Source organism: Sapajus apella, unplaced genomic scaffold, assembly GCF_009761245.1.
Source record: "Sapajus apella isolate SASKATOON/1434 unplaced genomic scaffold, GSC_monkey_1.0 scaffold43, whole genome shotgun sequence".
Lineage (NCBI taxonomy): Eukaryota > Metazoa > Chordata > Mammalia > Primates > Cebidae > Sapajus > Sapajus apella.
The window spans coordinates 14,723,803-14,747,170 of NW_022436983.1; the positions used below are offsets into that span (position 1 = coordinate 14,723,803).

Sequence of the window (23,368 nt, forward strand, 5' to 3'; positions counted from 1 at the left end):
GGCCCTTGGCTCTCCAGTTCCTGGTTGGCCAGAATCCTGCCCACAAAGGCAACTCCACCTAAAAAGCCACTGCTGAGGCCCTAAAGGGCAGGGGAACGGAGGGGCTCCAGGATGGGGACAGAGGAAGAAACTGGAGGCTCTGGGCGCTGCCTGCCTGTCCATCCCCAGCCCTGAAGGGGTAGAAGAGGGACAGGATTGACACAGCCATGTCCTACCAGGCATCTGGCATAATCTCATTTAATCCTCACAGCTCCCCAATGAAGCAGATGCTCAGAAACTGCCTGCTTTCCCGTGAGGCTCAGAAAGGTGTATTAACTTGCCCAAGGTCACACAGGAAATGAGGCAGGGCAGGTATTTGGACACAGGTTTGTTGACTCCGGAGTCCAAGATCTGAACTTTATAACATGTGAGGCCAATCCTGTGGACCCCCACAGAACCTGCCGACTTCCAGGGGTCAGAGAGACGACCCAGCACTTCAAGTTGGAAAGGTAATAATAGTAACAACAGCAACGGCAGCCACAGCTGATACAGGGCTTACTACTCTACTTTATTGTATTAACTCATTTAATTTTCATTTTTCAAAGGAGGAAACTAAGACACAGAGAGGTTAAGTCACCTGTCCAAGATCACACACAGTAAATGAGTCTGAAGATTTTATCTCCCCTAACATCTGGTTGTGGTGCCCTTAACAGTACGCTATACTGCCGCTTAGTAAATAGCAGCTGCTCAATAAATCTTTTTTTCTTTTTCTTTTTTTTTTTTTTTGAGACAGGGTCTTGCTCTTGCTGCCCAGGCTGGTATGCAGTGGTGTGACCAAAGCTCACTGCAGCCTTAAACTCCTAGGCTCAAGCCATCCTCCCTTCTCAGCCTCCCAAATTACTGGAACTACAGGCACCACCATGCCCAGCTAATTTTAATAGAGATGAGGTCTCCCTTTGCTACCTAGGCTGGTCTGGACTCCTGGGTCCAAGCGATCCTCCCACCTCAGCCTCCCAAAGTGCTGGGATTGCAGGCATGAGCCACTGCACTTGGTCTTTTGCTGTTGTTATTAAGAAATGGGGTCTTAGGCCGGGCACAGCGGCTCACACCTGTAATCCCAACACTTCGGAAGGCCTAGGTAGGTGGCTCACCAGAGGTCAGGAGTTCTAGACCAGCCCGGCCAACATGGCGAAACCCCATCTCTACTAAAAATACAAAAATTAGCCAGTCATGGTGACATGCACCTATAATCCTAGCTACTTGGAAGGCTGAGGCAGAAGAATCGCTTGAATCCAGGAGGTGGAGGTTGCAGTGAGCTGAGATCACGCCATTGCACTCCAGCCTGGGCGACAAGAGCGAAACTCCCTAAAAAAAAAAAAAAAAAATCCAGATGAGATTCATAAACCCTTTTTTCCAGATGAGAAAACTGAGGCTCAGAGAGGTTCAGTGACTAGCCCCAGGTCTCACACCAGGGAAAGGGCAGGGCTGAGCTGCGACTCCTAGTCCTGGTCCCCTCCACAGTGTGCATCCCACTGCCCTCTGCCCAGGCCCTCAGGCCCATCACCTGGCCTCCTGCCCCAGTGACCTCCCATCATGGCCCTGGCTCCTGCAGCCACTGCCAAGTGCCTTCCCTCGGCCCAGGTCCAGCTCTGCCCTGTCTGTCCTGGAGACCTGCCCGCTGCCTCCTCTGACACATGAAATGGGAGCAGCCAGAGAGGAGGTGACTTGCCCAAGGTCACATGGAAAGCTGACGCCAACCTGGAGTCCAGGCCAGGCACATCCCAGGGTCACCTTCAGCCCCTCTGGCTGTGTGGTGGCCAGCCAGGCTGGCCCCAGATCCTCTCCCTATCGGGGGGAGCACCCATCTTTTCCAGGGAAAGGGTGAAGCAGGGGTGTGGGGGAAGGGCCCAGCTCCTGAGTGGGATGTGCCCGGCCGGAAGCCGCTGCTGACAGCTCCCGGGTTTCTTGGCAACTGTCACTGCACCTCCTTCCCCTCCCTTATCTCTGCATCGAGGTAACAATAATAATCGTACCATCGTGAGTGTAGCTCTTTGTACTTTTCAAAAGCTTTCTTTATTTGCACACTCCTAGGACTGTCACCGGAACTGGAGTGGAGATAAGGCAGTCACTAGGATCCCCAATTCCCAGAAGGGCAAACTGAGGCCTGGAGAGGTGAAACCACGACCTCAAACCAAGACCCAGTAGGGCACTGGGCAGCAGATCAAGGCTAAGAACACAGGCCTTCCACCAGTGCAGGGCAGGCAGATCTCAAGGGAGTTCTATTCTCTGAAAAACAGCAGGGCCAGCCCAGGCTCTGCGGTTCATGCCTGTAATCCCAGCACTTTGGTAGGCTGAGGTGGGAGGAACACTTGAAGCTAGGAGTTCGAGACCAGCCTGGGCAGCAAAGTGAGACCCCATCTTTACAAAAAATTTAAAAAACTAGCCCAGTGCAGTGGCTCACATCTATAGTCCCAGCCATTCAGGAGGCTGAGGTGGGAGGATCACTTGAGCCAGGAGTTCCAGGCTGCAGTGAGCCATGATGGTGCCACTGCATTCCAGCCTGGGTGACAGAGAAAGCCCCTGTCTCTACAATGGAAACAAACCAACCAACAGAACATCAGGGTCAGACCCAGGAATGGTGGGGGCGGGGAGGCCAAGCACAGGTGGCCAGATGCTTCCCTGGGGTGCGTCTCACCTGTTAACCAGCTGGAGGGGAGATGAGAGGGTCCTGTCTTTTTCTCTCATCTGCAAAATGAGTGATGATGTACTCACCTCACAGAGTTGCTGTAAAGTACTTGTTATTATTGGCCACTGTCCTGGAGAACCCAACCCTTTCAGGGCACCAGAAGTATGGTGGGGCCATCCTGGGTAATGGGCTTGGCCCTTTGGATCACCAGAGACAGCTGCCCTGGATGGTGGTCTCCCAGCGGGTCCAGCCCCTGCTGACTTCCTCCAGCCTCACCCTCATACCGCCTGCCCCTTTCCTGTCCTGCCCCAGCCGCCTGTCCTGGCTCGGTCCTAACTTCCCCAGGCTGCAGACGGCTTTCTTAACCAGCCACGCTGTTCACTGGCACCTATCTGCCTCTGCTGCAGATGCCTTCTCATGCTTTTCTGCCTAGTGAACCATTGATGCTTTGAAATTCAACTTAACCAGGTGAAAATCTGGTGGCCAGGGCAGGTGGCACAGGACCATCAAGGCAAGGAGACTGGGACCAGGAGCAGGGGAATGGGGATCTGGACAGGTGACAGTGCCTGGAGCAAGAGCAGGAGGGGCCCACCCTGAGGACGGCTGGCCACTGCATGCATGCTGGGAGACCAGCCACGGAAAGGTGGGGTGGTCTGGGAGAGTGGGGGAGGAGTTCAGGTAGCCAACGAACACAGGACAGAGAAGGATTTGGGTAGGGGGCAGCCTGGAACAGGGGCCTGAGGGGTTCCAGCCAGTCCAGAACTGGTCACCAGAAGCCAGGAGGGGGAGGCCTGGGTCCAGTTCCCTGGGGTATCCCTGGTTTCCAGGAGACCAACCTGGTTCTACCAAGCTGGAAATTCATGTGGGGTGGAGGATGAGGGCTAGGGCACAGACCTCACAGTGAGGATAGGCTGTGGAGGGCAACCCCAAGAGAGGCTCCTCTGGATGGGGGCTGGGGGGCTGCCAGAGCCAGGTCTCCCAGCCATGGGCATTGGGTCTGAGGGGACTCAAATCTTCTGAAACCAGAACCAAGTGGCTGCCCCAGAACTGCCCCCTCCCAGGGGGGCCACAGAGGCCCATTGTTTTCTGAGCTCAACCAACCGGCACTGCCCTCCCCTTGGCTCACCCCTGTCCCTGCCAAGGTGCCAGGGAAGGTGGCTGGGGCAGCCAGTTGAGCAAGTTTCCAAAGCTAGGTCTGGGGAGCCTGGCCCCCTCCTCCCAGCCCACCAGGAGCCTAGGCAGCCAGGCACAGGCATGGGTGGCTCCTGCATCCCCTTTCCCTGGGCACCTCTGACCTCTTCCAGGACTCTAGAGGCAGCATGGGGATGGGGTAGGGGAGGGGCAGGGGGGACTGTTTGCCAAGCAGGAGCTGTAATGTCATTTAATCCTTATGACAACAACCCTGACCTTGGGCTGCTATCTTCACCCATTCAGAGATAAGGAGGCAGAGGCTTACTGAGGCTTCATGATGGGCCAAGGGCCTCAACAGCTACCAGGTGGCAGAGCTGGCAGGGTCCCCCTGGGGGTGGGGGTGGGGGACTCAGGCTCTAAGCTGGGCAGAGGGGTGGGCAGGAAGGTGGCACATGGGCCCGCACCCTTGCCCCATGCTGGCTGCATACCAGGACACCCGGATCCCGGAGCTGGGCCAGGTAGAGGCCTCCTGAACAAATAACAGGTTGGCAGCCCAGAGAGGCGGTCACAGGACTGGTCCCCACCCAGGGCACAGCACCTGGGAGCCAGGCTGCCCATTTACCTGGGAACCAGGTCTGCCCTGCATCTGTCTCCCTTGCCCAGATAGTCCAGGCCCATTGTGTCCCAAACCTGACCCTTCCCATCTCCCCATGGACTTCAGTGTGGACTAAACTGCAGTCATCCTCCCCTGCACTGGGGCAAGGAGGAGGAGCGACTCTGAGATGACCTGGCCACAGGGCCTCTTCCTGCTGGGGAACAACACCATCTGCTTCCCCAGCCCAGTGCTTTACAGTTTACAAACTGCCTTCACCATAACCCCCCTCAACAGCCTCCTGGGGAACACAGAGCAGTAAACTTATCTCCATTCTAACCGGAAGAAAACCGAAGCCCGGAAGGAGATCGTGACTTCCAAGCTTCTACCCCAAAGCTCAGCCCCAGCTGCTCTGCCCCTTGCCCAAGTCCACGCAGGACACAGCTCCCACTGATGGGCAAGGGTGGGCCGGGGCGACCTTCCCACCACCAGTCAGCCCATATGTGGTATTACAGCCGCCTACGCTTTCTGTCTCTCCCCGCTCCCCACGTTGACCTCATTGTCCCTCCCCAGCCTCCGCAGCTCAGGGGGTCTCCCTTCTTTGAGCTCCAGGCATTCCTTTGCTCACTCGCCCAGTCGGTCATCCACTCACTCCCCCATCTGCCCTTCATTCCTATGCTCAATCATTCATTCAGAACACGTCCTGAGCTCTGCCCTGGACTGGACAATGCTGCTGGGTGTTGGCATCAGAGTGGGGTGAGCCAGGCCTCCCCCATCTCAAAACAGAGCCCCAGAGATACCTGCCTGGACTGTTCCTGAGGCACTGCTGGCTTTGCTGCCTAGACAGTGAGACCCCAGCGCTGAGGCCTTGCTTAATCCTTCCCTCCCACTTGCACCAGCCCTAGCTGAGGCTGGGGCTGCAGCTTCATAGACTCCAGGCCAGGGTGGTGAGCAGAAGCCCCTGCCTCTCACAACTCCCCAGACGGGGTGACCTCCCAGGCCAAGGCAAACCCCCCATGGGGAGAGACAAGGCCACCATGTCTTGACCAAAGGTGACATGGAGAAACCCTGGCTCTGCCTCTAAATCACAGTGGGTGCAGGACCAAGCCACCATATCCTCTCCAAGCCTCAGTTTCTCTACTGAAAATTGGGTTGCAGGCCGGCTTTCCCATCCTACAGAGGGCGAATGGGAGGATGAGAAACTGGAAACTGAGTCCATCAAGGATTGTTTGGAGGCAGAACCCTGGAGGAGGGCTGTCGCCGGCGGATGGGACCTTAGACTCTTCTAAGTCACTTCTCTTCTCCGAGCCTCAGTTTCCTCAGCTACAGAATGGGAGGGTAACACTAACTTTGCAAGGTTGTGGAACAAATTAGGTATTATATGGACAACCTGACTAGCCTAGAGCTGAGGACACAGTAGGCACTCAATAAATTACAGGCAGCTTTCTGGAGAGGCAGTGTAGTGTCAGCGTGGACTCTGGAGCCAGATCCTTGAGTGCGAATCCTAACTCTGTCACATAACGGCTGTGTGACTTTTAATGTGTTACTTAACCACTGTGAACCTCAGTTTCCTCATCTATAAACTGGGTATAGCAGTGCCAACCTCCGAGGGTTAAATGAGTTCATACATGTAAAGTGCTTAGCATTAACCATGAGCATTTCCTGGCCTTCCCTTCTTTTCCTTCCTTTCCTCCTTCCTCTGTAGGTGCCTGAAGACTGAGACAAGACTCCTAGGTGGAAGTTGTGAGAAGGTAGAAATGACAGGACAAACACAGCTGCCTAAGAGTAAAGCAATCTAGGCCAGGCATGGTGGCTCACGCCTGTAATCCCAACACTTTGGGAAGCCGAGGTGGGCAGATCACCTGAGGTCAGGAGTTCGAGACCAGCCTGACCAACATGGAGAAACCCTGTCTCTACTAAGAATACAAAAATTAGCCAGGTGTGGTGGCATGCACCTGTAATCCCAGCTACTTGGGAGGCAGACACAGGAGAATCACTTGAACCCAGGAGGCGGAGGTTGCGGTGAACCGAAATCACACCACTGTACTCCAGCCTGGGCAACAAGAGCAAAATTCCATCTTAAAAAAAAAAAAAGAGTAAAGCAACCTGCCATGTAAGGTACCAAGCTCCCATCAAGCAAAGACAGGGTGAGCTTCTAAGAGGTGCAGCCAGGGAGATCCCAAAGTGTGGGAACGGAAGGAGTGGTGGGGGGTTTATTAGAGGACTCAAGGTGTCTTCCACATTTGAAGTTATTTTTTTTTGCTGGTGGTGGTGGGGGGACAGGGTCTCACTTTGTCACCCAGGCTGGAATGTAGTGGTGAGATCTCAGCTCATTACAACCTCTGCCTCCTCAGCTCCAGCAATCCTCCCACCTCAGCCTCCCAAGCAGCTGGGACCACAAGTGCATGTCACCATATCCAGCTAATTTCTTTTTTCTTTTTAGTAGAGACGGGGTTTCACCATATTGATCAGGATGGTCTCGATCTCTTGACCTCGTGATCCACCCGCCTCGGCCTCCCAAAGTGCTGGGATTACAGGCTTGAGCCACCGCGCCCGGCCAGCTAATTTCTTAAAATTATTTTTTGAAGAGACAGGGTTTTACCATGTTGCCCAGGCTGGTCTCAAACTCCTGGACCCAAGTGATCCACCTGCCTCAGGCTCCCAAAGTGCTGGAATTACAGGTGTGAGCCACTGCACCTGGCCCCACATCTGGAATTCTGTGCCTGTTGATGATTCTAGGATCCCCGTGCCTGAGGGCTGAGGCAATGGATGAATTCCCAAAAGGGAACAGACTTTCCCAGATCTGCTGGGGACACAGAGATTGCCACCACTTCTAAGAGCTGTTTGGTCACTCCTGTTAAAGATTCAAATGTGCATACTCTTTGGTCTAGCAACTCCATTTCCAGGCATTTATTCTCCAGAACTACTTAAACGAATGCATAAAAATATATGCACAAAAAAGCAGTCACGAAGCAGGGTTTGCAACTGCAAACATCTGGAAGCCACTCCAATGTCCATTACAAGGAAATTGGTTAAATATATCAAACCATGAAATACTATACAGCAATGACAAAGGTCTTCAGTCCTGATGGAAAAGAGGGTCTGAGGCATACTGTTAAGTGAATAGAGCAAGCTGCACATGACAAAAATCTCATTTGCAAAAATTTAAAATTACATGTCAAAATTTACATGGCTGGCTGGGAGTCATGGTTCATGCCTCTAGTCCTAGCACTTTGGGAGGCCAAGGTGGGCAAATCACTTGAACCCAGGAGTTCAAGACCACCCTGGGCAATGTAGCAAAGCCCCATCTCTACCAAAAAAAAAAAAAAACCACAAAACTTAGCCAGGTGTGGTGGTGCATGCCTGTAGTCCCAGCTACTCAGGAGGCTGAGGTGGGAAGACTGAGCCTGGGAGGTTGGGGCTGCAGGGAGCCAAGATCAAGATCATCAAACCACTGCACTCCAGCCTGAGTGACAGAGCAAGACCCTGTCTCCAAAAAAAAACAAACCAAAAAAAACAGAAAAAAAACCCACCGGGTGCAGTGGTCATGCCTGTAAAGCACACTTTGGGAAGCCAAGGTGAGTGGATCACTTGAGGTTAGGAGTTTGAGACCAGCTTCACCAACACGGTGAAACCCCATCCTATTAAAACAACAAAATTAGCCGGACGTGGGGGCACATGCCTGTAATCTCAGCTACTCGGGAGGTTGAGGCAGTAGAATCACTTGAGCCTGGGAGGAGGAGGTTGTGGTGAGCTGAGATTGTGCCACTGCTCTCCAGCCTGGGTGACAAAGCAAGACTCTGTCTCAAAAAAAAAAAAAAAAAAAAAAAAGAGAGAGAGAGAGAGAGAAGGGGTTTGCTGAGTATGGGACTTGAGGCCCAAAAGCCCTCAGAACTTTGAGTGGGATGAAGCCCAGTTGGGCTGTATCTGTCTGTCTGTCCTCTCTCTTTTTAAATAAAAACATAAAAACAAAGTTTATATAGCTTATCTCTGAGAAGCAAGACCACTAGGAGCTTCTGCCTTCTGTGGCAAATACTTTTCCGCATGGTTTGGATGTCTATAACGAGCACTTAGTATTTGTGTAATCAGAAAAAAATTAAAGATTTTAGAAAGCTGAACACTTACCATGAGTCAGCTCTCTGAGCACCTGACTGCTTTACCCTTTTCCAGCACCTTGAGAGGGAGGTGTGACTCACCCCTTATTCCAAGGGGGAGACACTAACACCAAAAGTGATTAAACACCATGACCAATGTCCCCGAGCCAGGTGTGACAGAGCTGGGTTGCACCCCCATTCTGGCTGGCTCCCAAGCCCATACTCTTTCCCCTACATTAGGCATTAGGCAACCTGCTCTGAGGGTCAGGGAAGAGAAGAGGCAGCCCAGAAGCAACCCAGGCAGCTGGGCACAGGGATGGGTCCTGGACTTCAGCTGTTAGGTCTGGCAAGCCAGGCCAGCCAGGTGACCGTGTGTGGGGACAGAGCTGTCTACCTCATTTGTAAATGCAAATGTAGGCTCTGCTCCTGGCACAGGCTCCAAGCCCTGAGCTGCCCCAGGCTGGCAGGTGCCCAGCCCCACCCCCTGGCACTACCCCCAGAGGCCTCAGGGTCACCAGGCAGGTGGGCACGTGCTGGCCCAGGCCCTTCCCTGGAGCTCTAAATAACTTACTGTGTTGATCAGCCTGTTTATGGATGGATTTGGCATTGAAGGTCATTTGTCACCTCCTCAGTGAGAGCCTGGAAAAGTGACAAGCACACCTGAGTGTGCCTGAGTCTGGATGGGCCAGGGAACAAGACCTGGAAGTCAGACAGACCTGAGTTCAAATCCTGCCTCTGCCAAGCTCGAGGTGTGTGGTCTAGGGAGAGTCCCATCACCTCTCCGAGCCTCTGTTTCCTCGGCTATAAAACGGTGTTGAGAATTTCTCCCTGCAGGGCTGCTGAGAGCGTTCAATGAGAGAACGCACGTGAAAGTGCTCCATAAGCCAGAAGCCACTGTGCACATGTAGAGGAGAGTTATGACCTCACCCGTGCGGGGGCGGGCGGGGGGCACGCACACATCTGTGCCGATGTGGAGCGAGCAGAGAATCCACCCCAGCTGGACCAGAGGGCCCTGCCGCACATACTCAGCCGGTGGGCGGGGCGGCGTCTGACACTTTTCCTGGGAGTCGGCAGGCACCGGGTGTTCTGCAGCTCTGCCTGGCGGTGCGAGAGGGTGTGTGTGACTCTGTGGGTGAGAATGGAGATGGGAGGCCCCGGCAGGAGCGTGAATGGGTGTGGGAGGGAAAGCGCTTGTGTTGCATGTTTGGATCTGATCACGCCACCCACCTGCCTAGAAGGCCCAATGGCTTCCCGCTGAGAGCAGGATCCAGACACGACTGCCTCACGTGGCCCACAAGGCCCTGCGTGTCTGCTCCCCATCCCCGGCCCCCCCCGCCCACCCAATGTCTCTGGCTTCATCCAGGGCCTCTTTCCTCCTTCCCGAGACTCCTTTCCGCTCCTCAAACCCGAGGTGCTCCTTCCTACCTCCAGGCCTCTGCACGTGCTGTGCCCCTGCCTGCCACCCCCTTCCCGTCCGCCTGCATCACATTTCTGGTGCTGTGTCTATATTCAGTCTTCCAGAGACCCCGCCCCAGACCAGAAGAAGCTGCTTCCAACCTGACCAGCTTTTCCAGAAGCCTGTCCTGGGCCTTCATGGATTTACCTGCTGGGTTTGCACATTTCATGGTGTGATCATTAGGCCACTGTCAGTCTCTCTAGCTAGAAATGGGGTTTCCTCGGGTCATGCCTGGGTCTGTTTGGGTCTGATTGGCTGCATGAATAAATGTATATGTCTATGTCTCTATGTTCATGATTGGTTTGTCTCTGCGAGGGTCAAGTCTATGAGTGTGAGTAGGGAAATGTGTGTGTATGTGTGTGCACGTGTAACGGGTCATCTCAAAGAACCTTTGGCCCGGGGGCAGGTGGGCTCAGAAAGGCTGAGGCATCCTGGGGCCTGGGGTGAGGGAGAATAAGCACCAGCTCCCTTGGCCCCCACCACACCCCTCCTAAACTAGGCCCAGGGTCTCCGTGCCAGGTAGGTTCAGTCAGCTCTAGGCTGGCATCTCGGCTGTGCCCTGCAGTGAGCTCCACCCTGTCTGTTCCTACAGCTTGGAGCCCAGCCTCCTTCCTGGACAGCCCAGCTCACTCGAGACCCAAGTCAAGCCTGGTCTTCCATCGCTGCCCATGATGCCCACCACCCCACAGGGCCTGCCTTGTGGGCAGCAGTTTTTTTTTTTTTTTTTTTTTTTTTTGAGATAGAGTCTTGCTCTGCCACCCAGGCTGGAGTACAGCGGCGTGATCTCGGCTCACATCAACCTCCACCTCCTGGATTCAAGCAATTCTCCTTCCTCAGCCTCCCAAGTAGCTGGGATCAAGGCGTGTACCACTAGGCTCAGCTATTTTTTTTTTATGTATTCTTGGTTGAGATGGGGTTTCACCATGTTGTCCAGGCTGGTCTTGAACTCCTGACCTCAGATGATCCACCGGCCTTGGCCTCCCAGAGTGCTGGGATTACAGCACCTGGCTGGGCAACAGTTCCTGATCTGAGAGAAGGAACTTCCAGCCTCTCTGCTTTCTCAGCCACCTCCACCTGCTGCCAGGAGATGATCCGGAATGTTCCAGCTTTGGGGAGAGGGAAGGAGTCCTATTCCTGCCCCAAATCCTTTACACTTTCTCTGCCCTCTGCCTGAACTACCCTTCCCACAGCCAGCTCCTTCCCATTCAGGCTCAGAGAGGCCCCTCACTGATACCTTGGCAAAGCCAGGCCTTGCACCCACCCTATCTGTACTACAAATCATCCATTTAAAATGACCTTAGTTGTCTGTTAGCTCCTTTTACGGTTGTCTCCTGCACTGGAGGATAACACGTGTGAAGCAGGGACCACGTTCTGTCAGGTTCACTGCTACATCCCCAATGCTTACACTAGCACCTGGCATGTGGTAGGAACTCCATAAATACTTGTTGAATGAACAAAAATGGCTAATGGAAGCCTTGAAAGATCCTGTGAGGCGAACATTGCCCCTGTTTGCAGGCATGGAAACTGAGGTTCAGAGAGGTTGTCTCTAGCCCAATATCACATAGCTTAGGGACCAGCTAACTCTGCTAGAACCCCAGCAGAGTGTATCACAGCTGATCTTCCCATTTTATAGGTATGAAAATGAGCCTCCAGGCTAAGCACGGTGGCTCACACCGGTAATCCCAGTACTTTGGGATCACCTGAGATTGGGGGTTCAAAACCAGCCTGACCAACATGGAGAAATCCTGTCTCTATGAAAAAATACATAATTAGTGGGGAGTGGTGGTGCATGCCTGTAATCCTAGCTACTCAGAAGGCTGAGGCAGGAGAATTGCTTGAACCCAGGAGGTGAAGGTTGCAGTGAGCCAAGATTGCACCACTGTACTCCAGCCTGGGAAACAAGAGCAAAACTCCATCTCAAAAAAGAAAAAAGATAGAAAGAAAGAGAGAGAGAGAGAGAGAGAGAGAGAGAGAGAGAGAGAGAGATGGAGGGAAGGAGGGAGGGAGGGAGGCAGGGAGGCAGGAAGGAAGGAAAGAAAGAAGGAAGAAAGGAAGGAAGGAAGGAGAGAAGAGAACAAAGAATAGAAAGAAAGCAAGCCCCCAAGAGGGAGGGTGACATTCTCTAGGTCACTTGGGTCTGAAGCACGTGTTTCTTCCCGCATGCAGCATGTGGTCAGAAACAGCTGCGTTGTTACACCGGGTGGCCCTTTAGCAGCACCTCCTCGCTGCCTCTCACTCACCGTGAGGTAGGGGCCATGAACACCCCCACAGCACAAAGAAACGAGCCAAGGCTCAGCAAGGTGAGAGACTCCTCAAGGTCACTGGCCAGTACCTGGCACCAGGCCTGTCAGACTCCAAAACCAGTGTTCTCAGGGCCAGTGCCTAAGGCCAGTGCCCACGGCTGGGGAGTACTGTCATGTGTACGCAGGCAGGTCACCTCCCGGTAGGGCAGGTGGAGAGCTTCCAGAGGACACAGTCTACACACTAATCAGCAATTCTGCACTGGTGCAGGCGCGGCAGGTAACCATGACCACCATGACTGCAGTAACCACAATAGCTGGCAACGATGGAGCATGTGCTCTGTGCCAGGCCCTGCTTTCAGGCCTTGGCACACATTATCTCATTTAATCCCTACACCAGTCTTCGAGGCAGTACTTTTATTGCCCTCATTTTATAGGTGAGGAACTGGGATCCAGAGAAGTTACCCAGCTTGCTGAAGTCACCCTGCTAGCCGGTGGCCAACACAGCATCTGGAGTCCCAGCCCAAACTGCGGCTCCAGGGCTTTCACAACCCCGCACTAAGAGCTCAGTCAGGGCCTCCCTGAGCTGGGGACTGACAGCTCCTGGAGCAGGGTGGATGACGGGCGCCCTGGCAGGCCCCTGTCATGGAGGCTCAGGGGTTCAGAGCCCTCCAGCCTAGCCCACAGAAGTCCCAGCGGGGCCTGTATGTAGAGACATAACCTGGTGGCTGTCTCTCTTCCCTTCACCTGTCAGGCCCAACTCAGTCTTACATCCAACACGTGCCACCACACGCTTTTCTCTTCCACATTGCTGAACTGCCACCTCTTGTTCTTAGAACATTCTCGTGCAGTGCACGTCCCTTCCCCACTGCACATGCGTGCGCGTGTGCGCGCACACACACACACTGCCATTTGCCCACTTTGGCTTCCGAGTCACCTCCTCCAGAAAGCCTTCCTTGATTCCCAGATGTGGGCAGGAGTCCTTTCTCTGAGCTCTCAGCAACCCTCATGCCTCCCTAGTTGGCACTTGTCATTCCCATCGAACCACCCCTTTCCTTATGTCCCTCTCCAGACTCTGAACCCCAGGAGAAGTAACCTCATCTATTAACTCCACCACCATGTCCCCAGTGCCCAGCACAGGCTTTGGCCCTAGGAGGATGTCTCCACACTAAATGCTTGTCGACTTAGTTTGCTGAATGAATGAATTTAGGGGAAGACCCTGAATGCAGAAGGCCTTGCCAGGATCTGGGCTGTAAGAAAATCCCCTCCTTAACCATCCACTCATCCTGGCCACCACCTAAAATTCTATCACTAGAGAATCTCTCTTTGGATTCATGCGTCCTTCCTCTGAAATGTGAATACTTATTTAGACGGGAGAGCATGCCCTGAGCACCCACTCTGCACTCATTTCATCACAAGCAATACTGTTTCCATTGCTGTGGACAATCTGAGGTTTGGAGAGGCAGGGCAGATGGGGGAAGGCCACACAGCAAGTAAGTGGAAGTTGAACGGGGTATTTGAACTCAGGTCTACCTAACAGAACTCAAATATTTCCATGCACCTCAGACAAACAGACCAGTATGTGAGCATCACCAGGAGGTAGGGGCACATGGGGCCAATCAGAGCAGGGACCTCGGGGCTGCAAGAGCCCCCTCTTCATGGTGCTATGGATAATGAGGGATAGTAGAGTTGTGCACAAGTGAGATGGGGACCCACTTCTCAGGATCACACAGCCAAACAGTGGCAGTCCCAGAGCCACAACCCATGTGGAGATTTCCTCTTGTCTCCTGAAGCTATAGGGAATCCTTTCTGGAAGAAGGGGTTCTCTCTGTCACTAAGCTCACCCGCACCTTTGCATCTGCTGCTCCCTCTGTCTGGACACCCCGCCAGCTCCCCCATGGCCAGCTCTGATCATCCTTCAGGTGTTGTTTCAAACACCCCCTCTTCAGAAAGGCCTTCCAGGACTCCTTCATTTTCCAGCCACACAGCACAGGGTGACAGGCAAACCGGAGCCTGGCTACTTAGCCTCCAATCTCAGCTTTGCCAAGGACCTTGAACAGGTTACTTAACCTCTCTTTGCCTCAGTTTCCCCAGCCCTATACCAGGGTTTATAATGGTCTTGCCTCACAGAGCTGTTGTGAGGATCAAATCCATGACATGTGCAGAGTGCTCTGAAACAGCCCTGCATGAGCTCAGCTCTCCATAAGGACCAGTTCTAGTTAGCATGCAGCCTTGCTTTGAAATTTAGTGCACCCAGCTGGGCGAGGTGGCTCACGCCTGTAATCCCAGCACTTCGGAAAGCCAAGGTGGGCAGATCGCAAGGTCAGGAGTTCGAGAACAGTCTGGCCAATATGGTGAAACCCCATCTCTACTAAAAATATGAAAATTAGCCAGGCCTGGTGGTACGTGTCTGTAATCCCAGCTACTTGGGAGGTTGAGGCAGAAGAATCGCTTGACCCCGTGAGGCGGAGGTTGCAGCGACTTGAGATTGTGCTACTGCACTCCAGCCTAAGCGACAGAACGAGACCTCATCTCAAAAAAAAAAAAAAAAAAGAAAAGAAATTCATGCACACATCAGAGGTTGTTTCCTCGTCTGTTTACTTATAGTCTGCCTCTCCCATTCCCGATTTCACAGATGAGGAAATCCAGGCTCAGAGAGGTGAAGTACTGGCCAAACCAAGCTCTCTGAGGATAGGGGCTGGGCCTGTCTTGTTTTCTGCTGAATCTGCAGTAACTAAAACCATGACTGGCCTACAGTAGGTGTTCAGTGGTTGCTTGTGGCTGGATGAATAAATGATGAACAAATGACCACAGCATTATTACTCTGAGATTCTGTGCAGCCAGGAGTTTGTGCGTCTAAGATTCTATTTCAGCCCACCTCTGTCCACTCTGGTCCCAAATGACCCCCAGCTCAATCGAAGTCTCAGCCTCTCTAGGAAGTGGCTGCTAGGGACTGGGCACAGTGCCTCACACCTGTATTCCTAGCACTTTGAGAGGCTGGGACAGGTGGACTGCTAGAGCCCAGGAGGTTGAGGCTGCAGTGAGCTGAGATTGCCCCACTGCACTCCAGCCTAGGTGACAAAGTGAGACTCTGTCTCAAAAAATAAAAATAAAAATAAAATAAAGAGAAGTGGCTGCTAGGATAGCCACACTATGAGCTGGGGACAAGCATCCATGCCCCTGCCCCCAGTAGAACCCCGTCACCCTGGCTGGGCCAAGGGGATGAGGCAGGAGCTGCCTTGGCATTTGCCTTGGGAGATCCCTGCCCAGAGCTATAGTCGCGGCCATGGGCTCAGGAAGCAGCTGCTAGCTCCCCCATCCCATGCACTGCCAGCTGCCCACTGGGGGCCTGCCCACCAGATGCATAATAGATGAGGAGGCCCAGCGGGCCGTGCCTGCTTGGCATTTCAGAGCCACTAATGAGGCCAGCCTCGTGCTTCCTGCAGCAGCATGCAGGTCCCGGGGCCTCCGGCTCAGTGATCACCACAGGGAGCCACCTGAGGACAGGGCCACCTACCCCAGCCCACCACTCAGCACAAGCAGCACTCAGGAGAGCAAGGGCTAAAGGCATGGGCTCAGAGTGGCATCGCTGTCAGTCTTGGTCAACCCCTCACTGACTGCATGCCCCTGGGCCACCACTTCCTCGCTCTGAGCCTCAGTTTCCTCATCTGTAAAATGGGGATGGACAGTAGTAAGGGACAGACAGTATTCTGTAAGGCTGGTGTCAGGATGGAATGAAATGATTCAGGGAAGTGCTTGGCCCAGGGCCTGGGATATAGGAAGTGCTCCATTTATGGGAGCGACTGGCACAAATTCTGTGAGGAGGAAACATCTCAGCACACAGATGGGGCTTCCCAGCAGGACACATGGAGCTGAGCAGGGACTCCCATTTGGCTGGCATTCAGGGCTACTTCACTCCTCCCTCCTCCCTTACCCCATAACCAAGACCTTCCCCATTTCTGCAGCTTCACCACCTCTGACCAAAATCCCTTCCTCGGCAGAAGAAAGAGCGGGATTCGAATCCAACTCTCACAAGCTGTGACTAAGCCAGAGCCTCCATCACTCTCAGTCTTGGTTTTGACCTCTAAACTGGAAACTACTGGCCAAACTGCAGGACCGATGCTATGATTTAGTGAGACCTCCAGGGTATAATGCCTGGTACGCTGTCAGCTCTTTATCCTTGCTGGTTCTGCCTCCACCTCCCAGGCTCCCAGTTTTAAGGCCAAAGTTGACTCTCCTCTTCCCAGGGGTATTTTCAGAACCCTCCTGCCTTGTGCAAGTCCACTTAGCCATTCCTGTATGCTGACACTGCTCCATCTCGGTGTCCAGCCCCCATTCTAGGACATCTCGGTCCCTTAGGGCTGCAGAACCAGAGTCACCCACTGTCCCCAACAGTGCCTCCCAACTCTCACACTGGGCCTCCTTCCTCTTGCATTTGCACACCTACTGAGCTCCTCTACTTCAGACAACCTGCTGAGGGGGCTGGAGATGCCTAGGGGAACTCAGCCATGATCACATCTGGCCTCTACCAGGACTCACTGCTCCCTTCATTCAAGCCCTAACCTCTTAATCCTGTTTTGTAAAGGGGTGATAAAAACCACCTCCTCCAGGAAGCCTTCCCAGCCTACTGACAAGGTTTTACTCATTCCCCTCACTGAACACATTCAATTCAATTCCACAAGCATTAAGCATTTATGGGCATGGTAGTTGCACAAGACCATGTGGAGGACAGAGACAGGAGAAAAGTACAGCCTGGCCTTTACAGGAGAAACTGAGGCTAAGTTGAGCTCAAATGTGACTCAATGGGAGGCCAAGGTGGGCAGATCACTTGAACTCAGGAGTTTGAGACCACACTGGTCAACATGGTGAGACCTTGTCTCTACCAAAAACACAAAAATAATTATCCAGGAGTAATGGCACACACTTGTGGTCCCAGCTACTCAGGAGGCTGAGGCAAGAGAATCATTTGAACCCAGGAGGTGGAGGTTGCAGTGAGCCAACTACACTCCAGCCTGGGCGACAGGGTGAGACCCTGTCTCCAAAAAAACAAAAAGTGACTCAAGCACCTCTGCTTTGAAGGCGTTCAGAGCCTGCTATGCACTGCAGGGTTAGGTCAACATATGCAGCTCAGCTGAAGTCAGCTCCCTGAGACACCCTATTCCACAAGCACATATTGAGCACCAAGTGCGGCCCAGAGAGGGAAACTGACCTGCCAGAGTCACACAACGAGAATGTGGCAGAGGCAGATTCAAGTCCACACCTGTCAGACTCCGAAGTCCGTGCTCTTTCCCCTACCCCAGGAACACTCACGAACGTGTGCTCTATAGCAGCAGAAGAGGCGTTTTAAAGAGAGAATGGGGATGTGGGGATCAAGAAAGAAAACACCCAACAAATAGTGACAAAGGTGGGCTGGAGGTGTGGCGAGGGCCTGTGGAAATGGAAGTAGAGGGACGTCAAGGGGAGGTGAAGCTGATTAGGGCCATGTTCCCGTTGATCAGAAATGCAGGGCACGGGAGAAGCTAGCCCCAAACTAGAAAGGGAGGTGGAGACAGGCCTTGAGTGCCAGGAGACCATGATTAATGATCAAAATGGCCACCGCCGACTGAGAGCTAACCATATGCCAAGCAGGGGATGGAGTTAAACGACGGGCTTTGGCAGCTGGGAAGGGAGGACCTAGGGGTTAGCACCTTGGACAGCGGCCCCAGCTAGGCGGGTACGGGCAAGGCATTGTGGGTAATGGGGTGTGTTGGGGGAATGGCCGATATTTACTTGATAGATGGGTCAACTGAGGCCCAGAGCGGGGATGGGACTCGCCCAAAGTCACACAGCTGGCCAGTTACAATCAGTCCTGGGCCTTCGTCTCTTTGGCTTAGGGCTCCCTAGGGTGGGCCTTCTGGGTGGCCCTCTGAGTCTTCCCTCAAGTGCATCCTTCGTTCAGACCCTCCTTGTGGCCTGGTCGCCCTGGAACAGAGTAGGTAAGGCTCTGGGCTCTGCACAGAGTCTGGAAGACCAAGGTTTGAATCCCAACTGCTGTGTGACCTTGGGCAACTCATTTTCCCACTCCGGGCTCCATTGTTCTTGTCCGTAATTAGAGATAATAGTCCCTAACTCTGAGATGTAGTCAAAGTTACATGAGATAACACATGTCAGGCACCCAGTGCAGTACCCAGTACACAGCAGGTGCCCGACAACAAGTGGCAGTTGTCAGTGGTGTTATTACTAAACTCCCTGGAGGAAAGGATGGCACCTTCCTTACCTCTGCCTGTATCTCCCTTCAGTCTGCCCCTGCTCTGAGCATAGCACACCATCTTGCAGGAAATGATGCCCAGAAAGGGAGAAGAAGTGGCCTGAGGTTGCATGGAAGGCATCAAAGGCAAATAGAAAGGTAAGCTAGGAGCTCAGTCGGGGCACCCTGTGTACCTCCCACCCCAGGCCTGGCTTCCCAGGAGGGCCCTGCGGGGTGCAATGGTGCCAGATGGAAGTCATCCAGCAGCTGGGGGTACTGCAGGACCCACGGACCCCAGGAAGCCCTGAGCAGGGGCAGGTAGTGGCAGCCAGAGCCATTGGGGGGCTTCCTGCTGGAGGTGAAGCAGCAGCAGGAGAGGCCATCCAGGCGCATGTGATGCTGATGTCAGGGAAGCTGGGAAGGACCCACCTCCTGGGGCATCAGGGTGCCACGGTGTATCCCAAGGTGAGGCTGCGCTTCTACCAATTGCCTCTTGGTATCGGAAAGCTGCAGATACAGCTGCCTCATTCCCTACTCCTTCAAAGAGAGGGCAGCCCCAGACACAGGAAATATGGGAGGTGGGGGTTCTGAGGGCTGTGGGAGACGGTAACTAGAGGATTTGGGGTCGGTAAAGGCTAAGGGCACCCCTAGCCCAGTGAGGGACCACCCTGAGGTGGGAAGAAATAGAGAAGAACAAAAGGAAGAAAGCATTTTAGCAAAGGCCTGAAATATGCCAGGTCCAGGTTTTGTTTTTGTTCTTTTCACTTTACATCCTATAAATGGGCATTTTAATTTCCATTTCAAAGATGAGAAAACTGAGGTTCACAGAGGTTAAGGAATTGCTGAAGGTCACACAGGCAGTGGCAGAGTGATGAGGCAAACTTGATTTGCCTGCCTCCAAAGCTCTCTAGAAAGCACTCTGGGGACAGACCTGGTAAGAGAGTCTGCCCACCCCCTTTCCCTGAGAGGATGGTTGGAGGGTTGGCGAGATCTGGCATCGAAGGGGTGGGAATGGATTGGGGGTATCTGCAGGGACCAGCCAAGGCAGCCCAGGCCCTCCTGAGAGTCCCCAGTACTCACCACACACTCCGGCGAGGGGTGAAGGACTTGTCCACCCTGAAACACAGCAAGAGGGACCATAGGTGAGGGGACATCCCTACTTGTCAGGTTGGCCCCAAACATCAGCCCCACCTGCACTGCGCCACCCTCCCAGAGGGACTGGAGAAGGTCTTGTTTCTAAGTGACTGCCTGATGCAGTCACTGTCACCCTTAGGCTACAGGGGCCCAACTGTCAGATTAAGGACATGGGAAGGCATAGGGGTTAAGGTGCCAGGAAAAGAGGCAGGACTGGGGGTAGTGGGTAGGGGGGCAGGCTGTGGGGTGTTAGCAGGGGTGGGGGGACAGGTGGAGTAGGACAGTGACTACAGCAGTTTGGATCATGGCAAGGATGTAGGGGTACGGTTGGGGCTAGCTTAGAGCCTCCCCAGGCAGGATCGAACAGTTTGCTGGATGTTTATGGTTTATGGTGGGCAGAAAGAACATCAGCCCCAAGGCCTGTAGCCTGTCTCAATCCTGAAACTATTCACTCACGTCCTGGTGGATACCCAGGAAGCAAATATCTGTGAATCTGGGAGGAGATCTAGGTGGAGCTTCCCCCCACCTTCACCCCAACACACATACCCTGCTCCCCAAAACCTTCAGGGGTACCCCAGACTTGTTTCCCCCAAGCCCTCCCAGATCCAGCCCCAGGGAGCATGTGTGAGTAGCTCCCTACCCCCGATTCTCCCACTGCCCTCTGAGGGCACCTTGGTGCTGCTGGGGGCAGGGGCTGAGTTTGTTGTCCCTTCCCATGTCCCTAATCTGACAGTTGGGCCCCTGCAGTTTGTTGTCCAGCTGTTGGGACAACAAACAACTCACCTCCTGCCCAGAGGCAAGAAAGGGATGAGGAGGGAGCCCAGCCCGACTCTGCCAGTGAGGGGCATCCTCCAGAGGGCAGGGCTGGGGGCTCCCAGGGACAGCTGATGGGGAAGGCTGACTCTGCAGACAGGGAGGCCAAAGAGGCCAGGACTTGCCCAAGGTCACAGAACAGGACCCAGCCTGTGAGCTGCCCCTCAGTGTCGGCTGGCCAGGAAACTCAGGGCCCAGCCCAGGCTCCTCCTGTCACCTGACAGCTAGCAAGACCCCAGATCAAGGGATAGCCTCTGGCCTCCACCCCACCCCGCCCCTCTGCTGGGGTCCCCTCAGAAGTTGAGTGTCCACAAGGGGGAGGCAGCTTGTACACAATCCCCGTAGCTCAGAGAGCACTGACTATGCCCACAAACAAACCCCAGAGCGCCACACCCCAAGGTGAGTCCTGTGGGTCTCTCTGACTGCTGGGAGGCAGGGCCTAGGGAAGGTCACGGATCCACTTGTCTGGCTGGGCAGGCGCTCTGGGCCCACTCTGTGTAACCCATCTTGCCTCCTATTTGCCAAATCTCTGCAACAGGCAAAAATCCCCATCCCACCTCTGCAACCCTGGACCCCAAGATGAACCTGCTGCTACTCTGAGTTCCTTCAAGTCTCCAAGCCCAGGCAGCCAGTAGCCCAGGGAGGAGGGGGTTCCCAAGAGCCAGGACGCAGGAAGGAGGGCAGACTGGTGCCCAGGGTGGGCAGGGCCTGCTAAGGGCTTCTAGAGTCCCTTTATCCAGAGCCTCATGGAGGGGCCCAGCAGCTGCAGAGGCAAAGTGGGAGCTCCAGCAGAGCCTTCCCCGACCTGCCTGCCCCCACTCCCGCATACCTACACATGTGAGCAGGCGCGCACACATGCACGCGCACACACAGGCCCAGTAAACCCCGCAGCCCCAGTAACATACATAAGCGCCACTGTCGTGTGCTTAGACAAACACGGCAGTGTCCATCCCGCGCTCACCTCCCCACACACGCACAGGGACTCGCAATGGGAACACACACAGACACAGAAACACACACACACACACTCAGGCGCCGCAACACGACAGCCATGCGCGCATTGAGGTCAAACGCTCAGCCCCCACAGCAGTCACAGCCCAGACCCACCCGCCCGAGCGCGCGCACGCCCCGCACAGGCTCCCCCCCACGAGCGCACACGCACACGCGCGCACACACGCGCGCACGCGACCCGCCCCGCCCCGCGCCCTACCCGCCGTAGGCCCCGAAGGTGAAGCTGCGCTTCCGGCCGCTCATGGTGTCGCCGCCGCCGCCCGGCCCGGCCCGCTCGAGCCGGAGCCGCCTTCCCGCGCCCGGGTCACCTTGGCAACGCGGCCGCCCCGCCCCCGCCCCAGCTCGGGTCCGTCCGCGCCCCCGCGGGCAGCGGTCCAGCTGCCGGGGGCCGCTGGCGCAGAAAGAGCCGCTTGTTCGCGCCGCCCTGGGCCGGCCGGGCGGGGGCTTCGCGGGACTTTCCGAGCCGGGCCCGGCACGGCGTGGGGTGCGGGGCTCGGGGCAGCCCCTCCCCCACCCCCTTCCTCCCCCGCCGCCGCCGCGCCCCGCCGGGGCCGCAGACCCTCTGCTGGGGGAGGCCCTCCTCCCGCCCCCTCGAGCCGCTGCGCTCCTCGGCGCATCAGTCCCCAGCATCACGAGCTGGGAGCTCCCTCCCGGCCGGGCCGAGACCTCGGAAGCCTGGGTCTGCACAGCGGGCATGTCCCACCCCTCCCTGTCCCTCGAATTTCTCATCCGTAAAGTGGGATTCATGCACGTAAAGCACTGGGCCCAGGCCCTGGCGCACAGCAGACGCTTAATAAATGCCAGCTACAGGAATTCCGCAGCGGGGACAGGCGTTCAGCCCTTCCCACGACCGAACCGGTAAAGGAAGAACAGTCTCCAATAGCCGCTCCTTGCCGACCTGTCTCCCCTTCTCCCAGGAACCCCGCTACCTTTTGCCCTAGTGAGGAGGGGGAGCAAAGGGGAGGGGTGGAGATGCCCCACCCCCCACTCTTGGAAACTCCTGCAGCCCAGGTCCCAGCCTTTAGAGGGAACTGGGCTCTGAGTTCTGCAGCAGGTTCTCTCGTTCACTTAAACACTCCAAGTCCCTCTTCTGTACCCAGCTTGCCCAGAGTTCACAGTCCAGTGCTCTTCCCCACAGTAAGCTGTTTCTCTACCCAAGTGGAGATGTACCCCCAGACACCGGGTTACTAGCCCCGACCCCAGGGCACACTGCCCTCCATCCCAACACCCACTCTCCCCCCCCATAGAAGGTGAGATCATTCCCCCAGACCCTGCTGCCAAGGAGGCCCCCACAGTCTCGAGGTTTTCTATGGGATTTTCTGTTTAAGCAAACTGCAGGCACAGATGTAGCCGGGATAAGGGAGGAAGGATGACCAAGGGCACAAGGACAGGGCGGCAGGGATTCTTCAGAAGCCTTTCGGGAGCTGTTCCACCTGGGACCCCGGCCTGGGCTTGAGGAGCTCCAGCATCCCTGGGAAACAACGAGTCTGGGTATCGGTCCCCGCAGTTTGTCTCACCTAAACAGGGTACGTGGCCCTGCAGTTTCCCCACTTCAGACATGAAGAAATTGAGATCCTAGCTCACACCAATTACTTCTCTCTTGGGAATCTGCCCTCAGCCGCCACTCGGCTCCCACCCACGACCTTTTCTCTGCACATTCTGGGAGGTGCAGGAGTCATCAACAGTCCCTCCTAGGGTTCAAAGCCTGGGAAGGGCAAACATTTTCTCACTCCCAGGACTATGTCTCTTGGTTTTCAGCCCTCAGGGGAGGGTCTGGCTCCCCCTTGCAAGGTGCTCTGGAGCCTGGGCTGGGCCCCTTCTGCTCTGACCAAGGCTGCAGATTCCTGGGGGGAGGAATCATGCCAGGGCAGTGTGGGGAGCAGCCTGGGAGGGCTCCTGAGGGGTGGGTCCTGGGAGCACCAAGATTTGCCTGAGAAGGGAGGAACTGACTTCCCTCCTTCCTTCCTTCCTTCCCTCCTTCCTTCCTTCCCTCCTTCCTTCCTTCC

General features: G+C 55.0%; 1 protein-coding gene across 12 annotated transcripts in view; it reads right to left on the bottom strand.

The window, feature by feature from the left end:
- RAP1GAP (RAP1 GTPase activating protein) overlaps nt 1-23,368 on the bottom strand; it is a 71,875-nt gene that overhangs the window by 33,145 nt on the left and 15,362 nt on the right. For 4 of the 12 annotated variants that reach the window (XR_004275860.1, XR_004275857.1, XM_032300704.1 and 1 more), the window contains exons 1-2: nt 21,562-21,644; nt 19,485-19,520 (exon numbers count right to left, since the gene is read on the bottom strand). The exons of 1 other annotated variant lie outside the window; for it this stretch is intronic. Coding sequence is in view for 6 of the 11 variants with exons in the window: in XM_032300704.1 (XP_032156595.1) it covers nt 19,485-19,520; nt 21,562-21,605 (80 nt within the window). In the remaining 5 variants the exon portion in view is untranslated. Of the gene's footprint in view, nt 1-19,484; nt 19,521-21,561; nt 21,677-23,368 lie in introns of those variants that run through there. 7 more of the 12 variants (XR_004275855.1, XM_032300705.1, XM_032300710.1 and 4 more) reach the window with 4 other exon arrangements.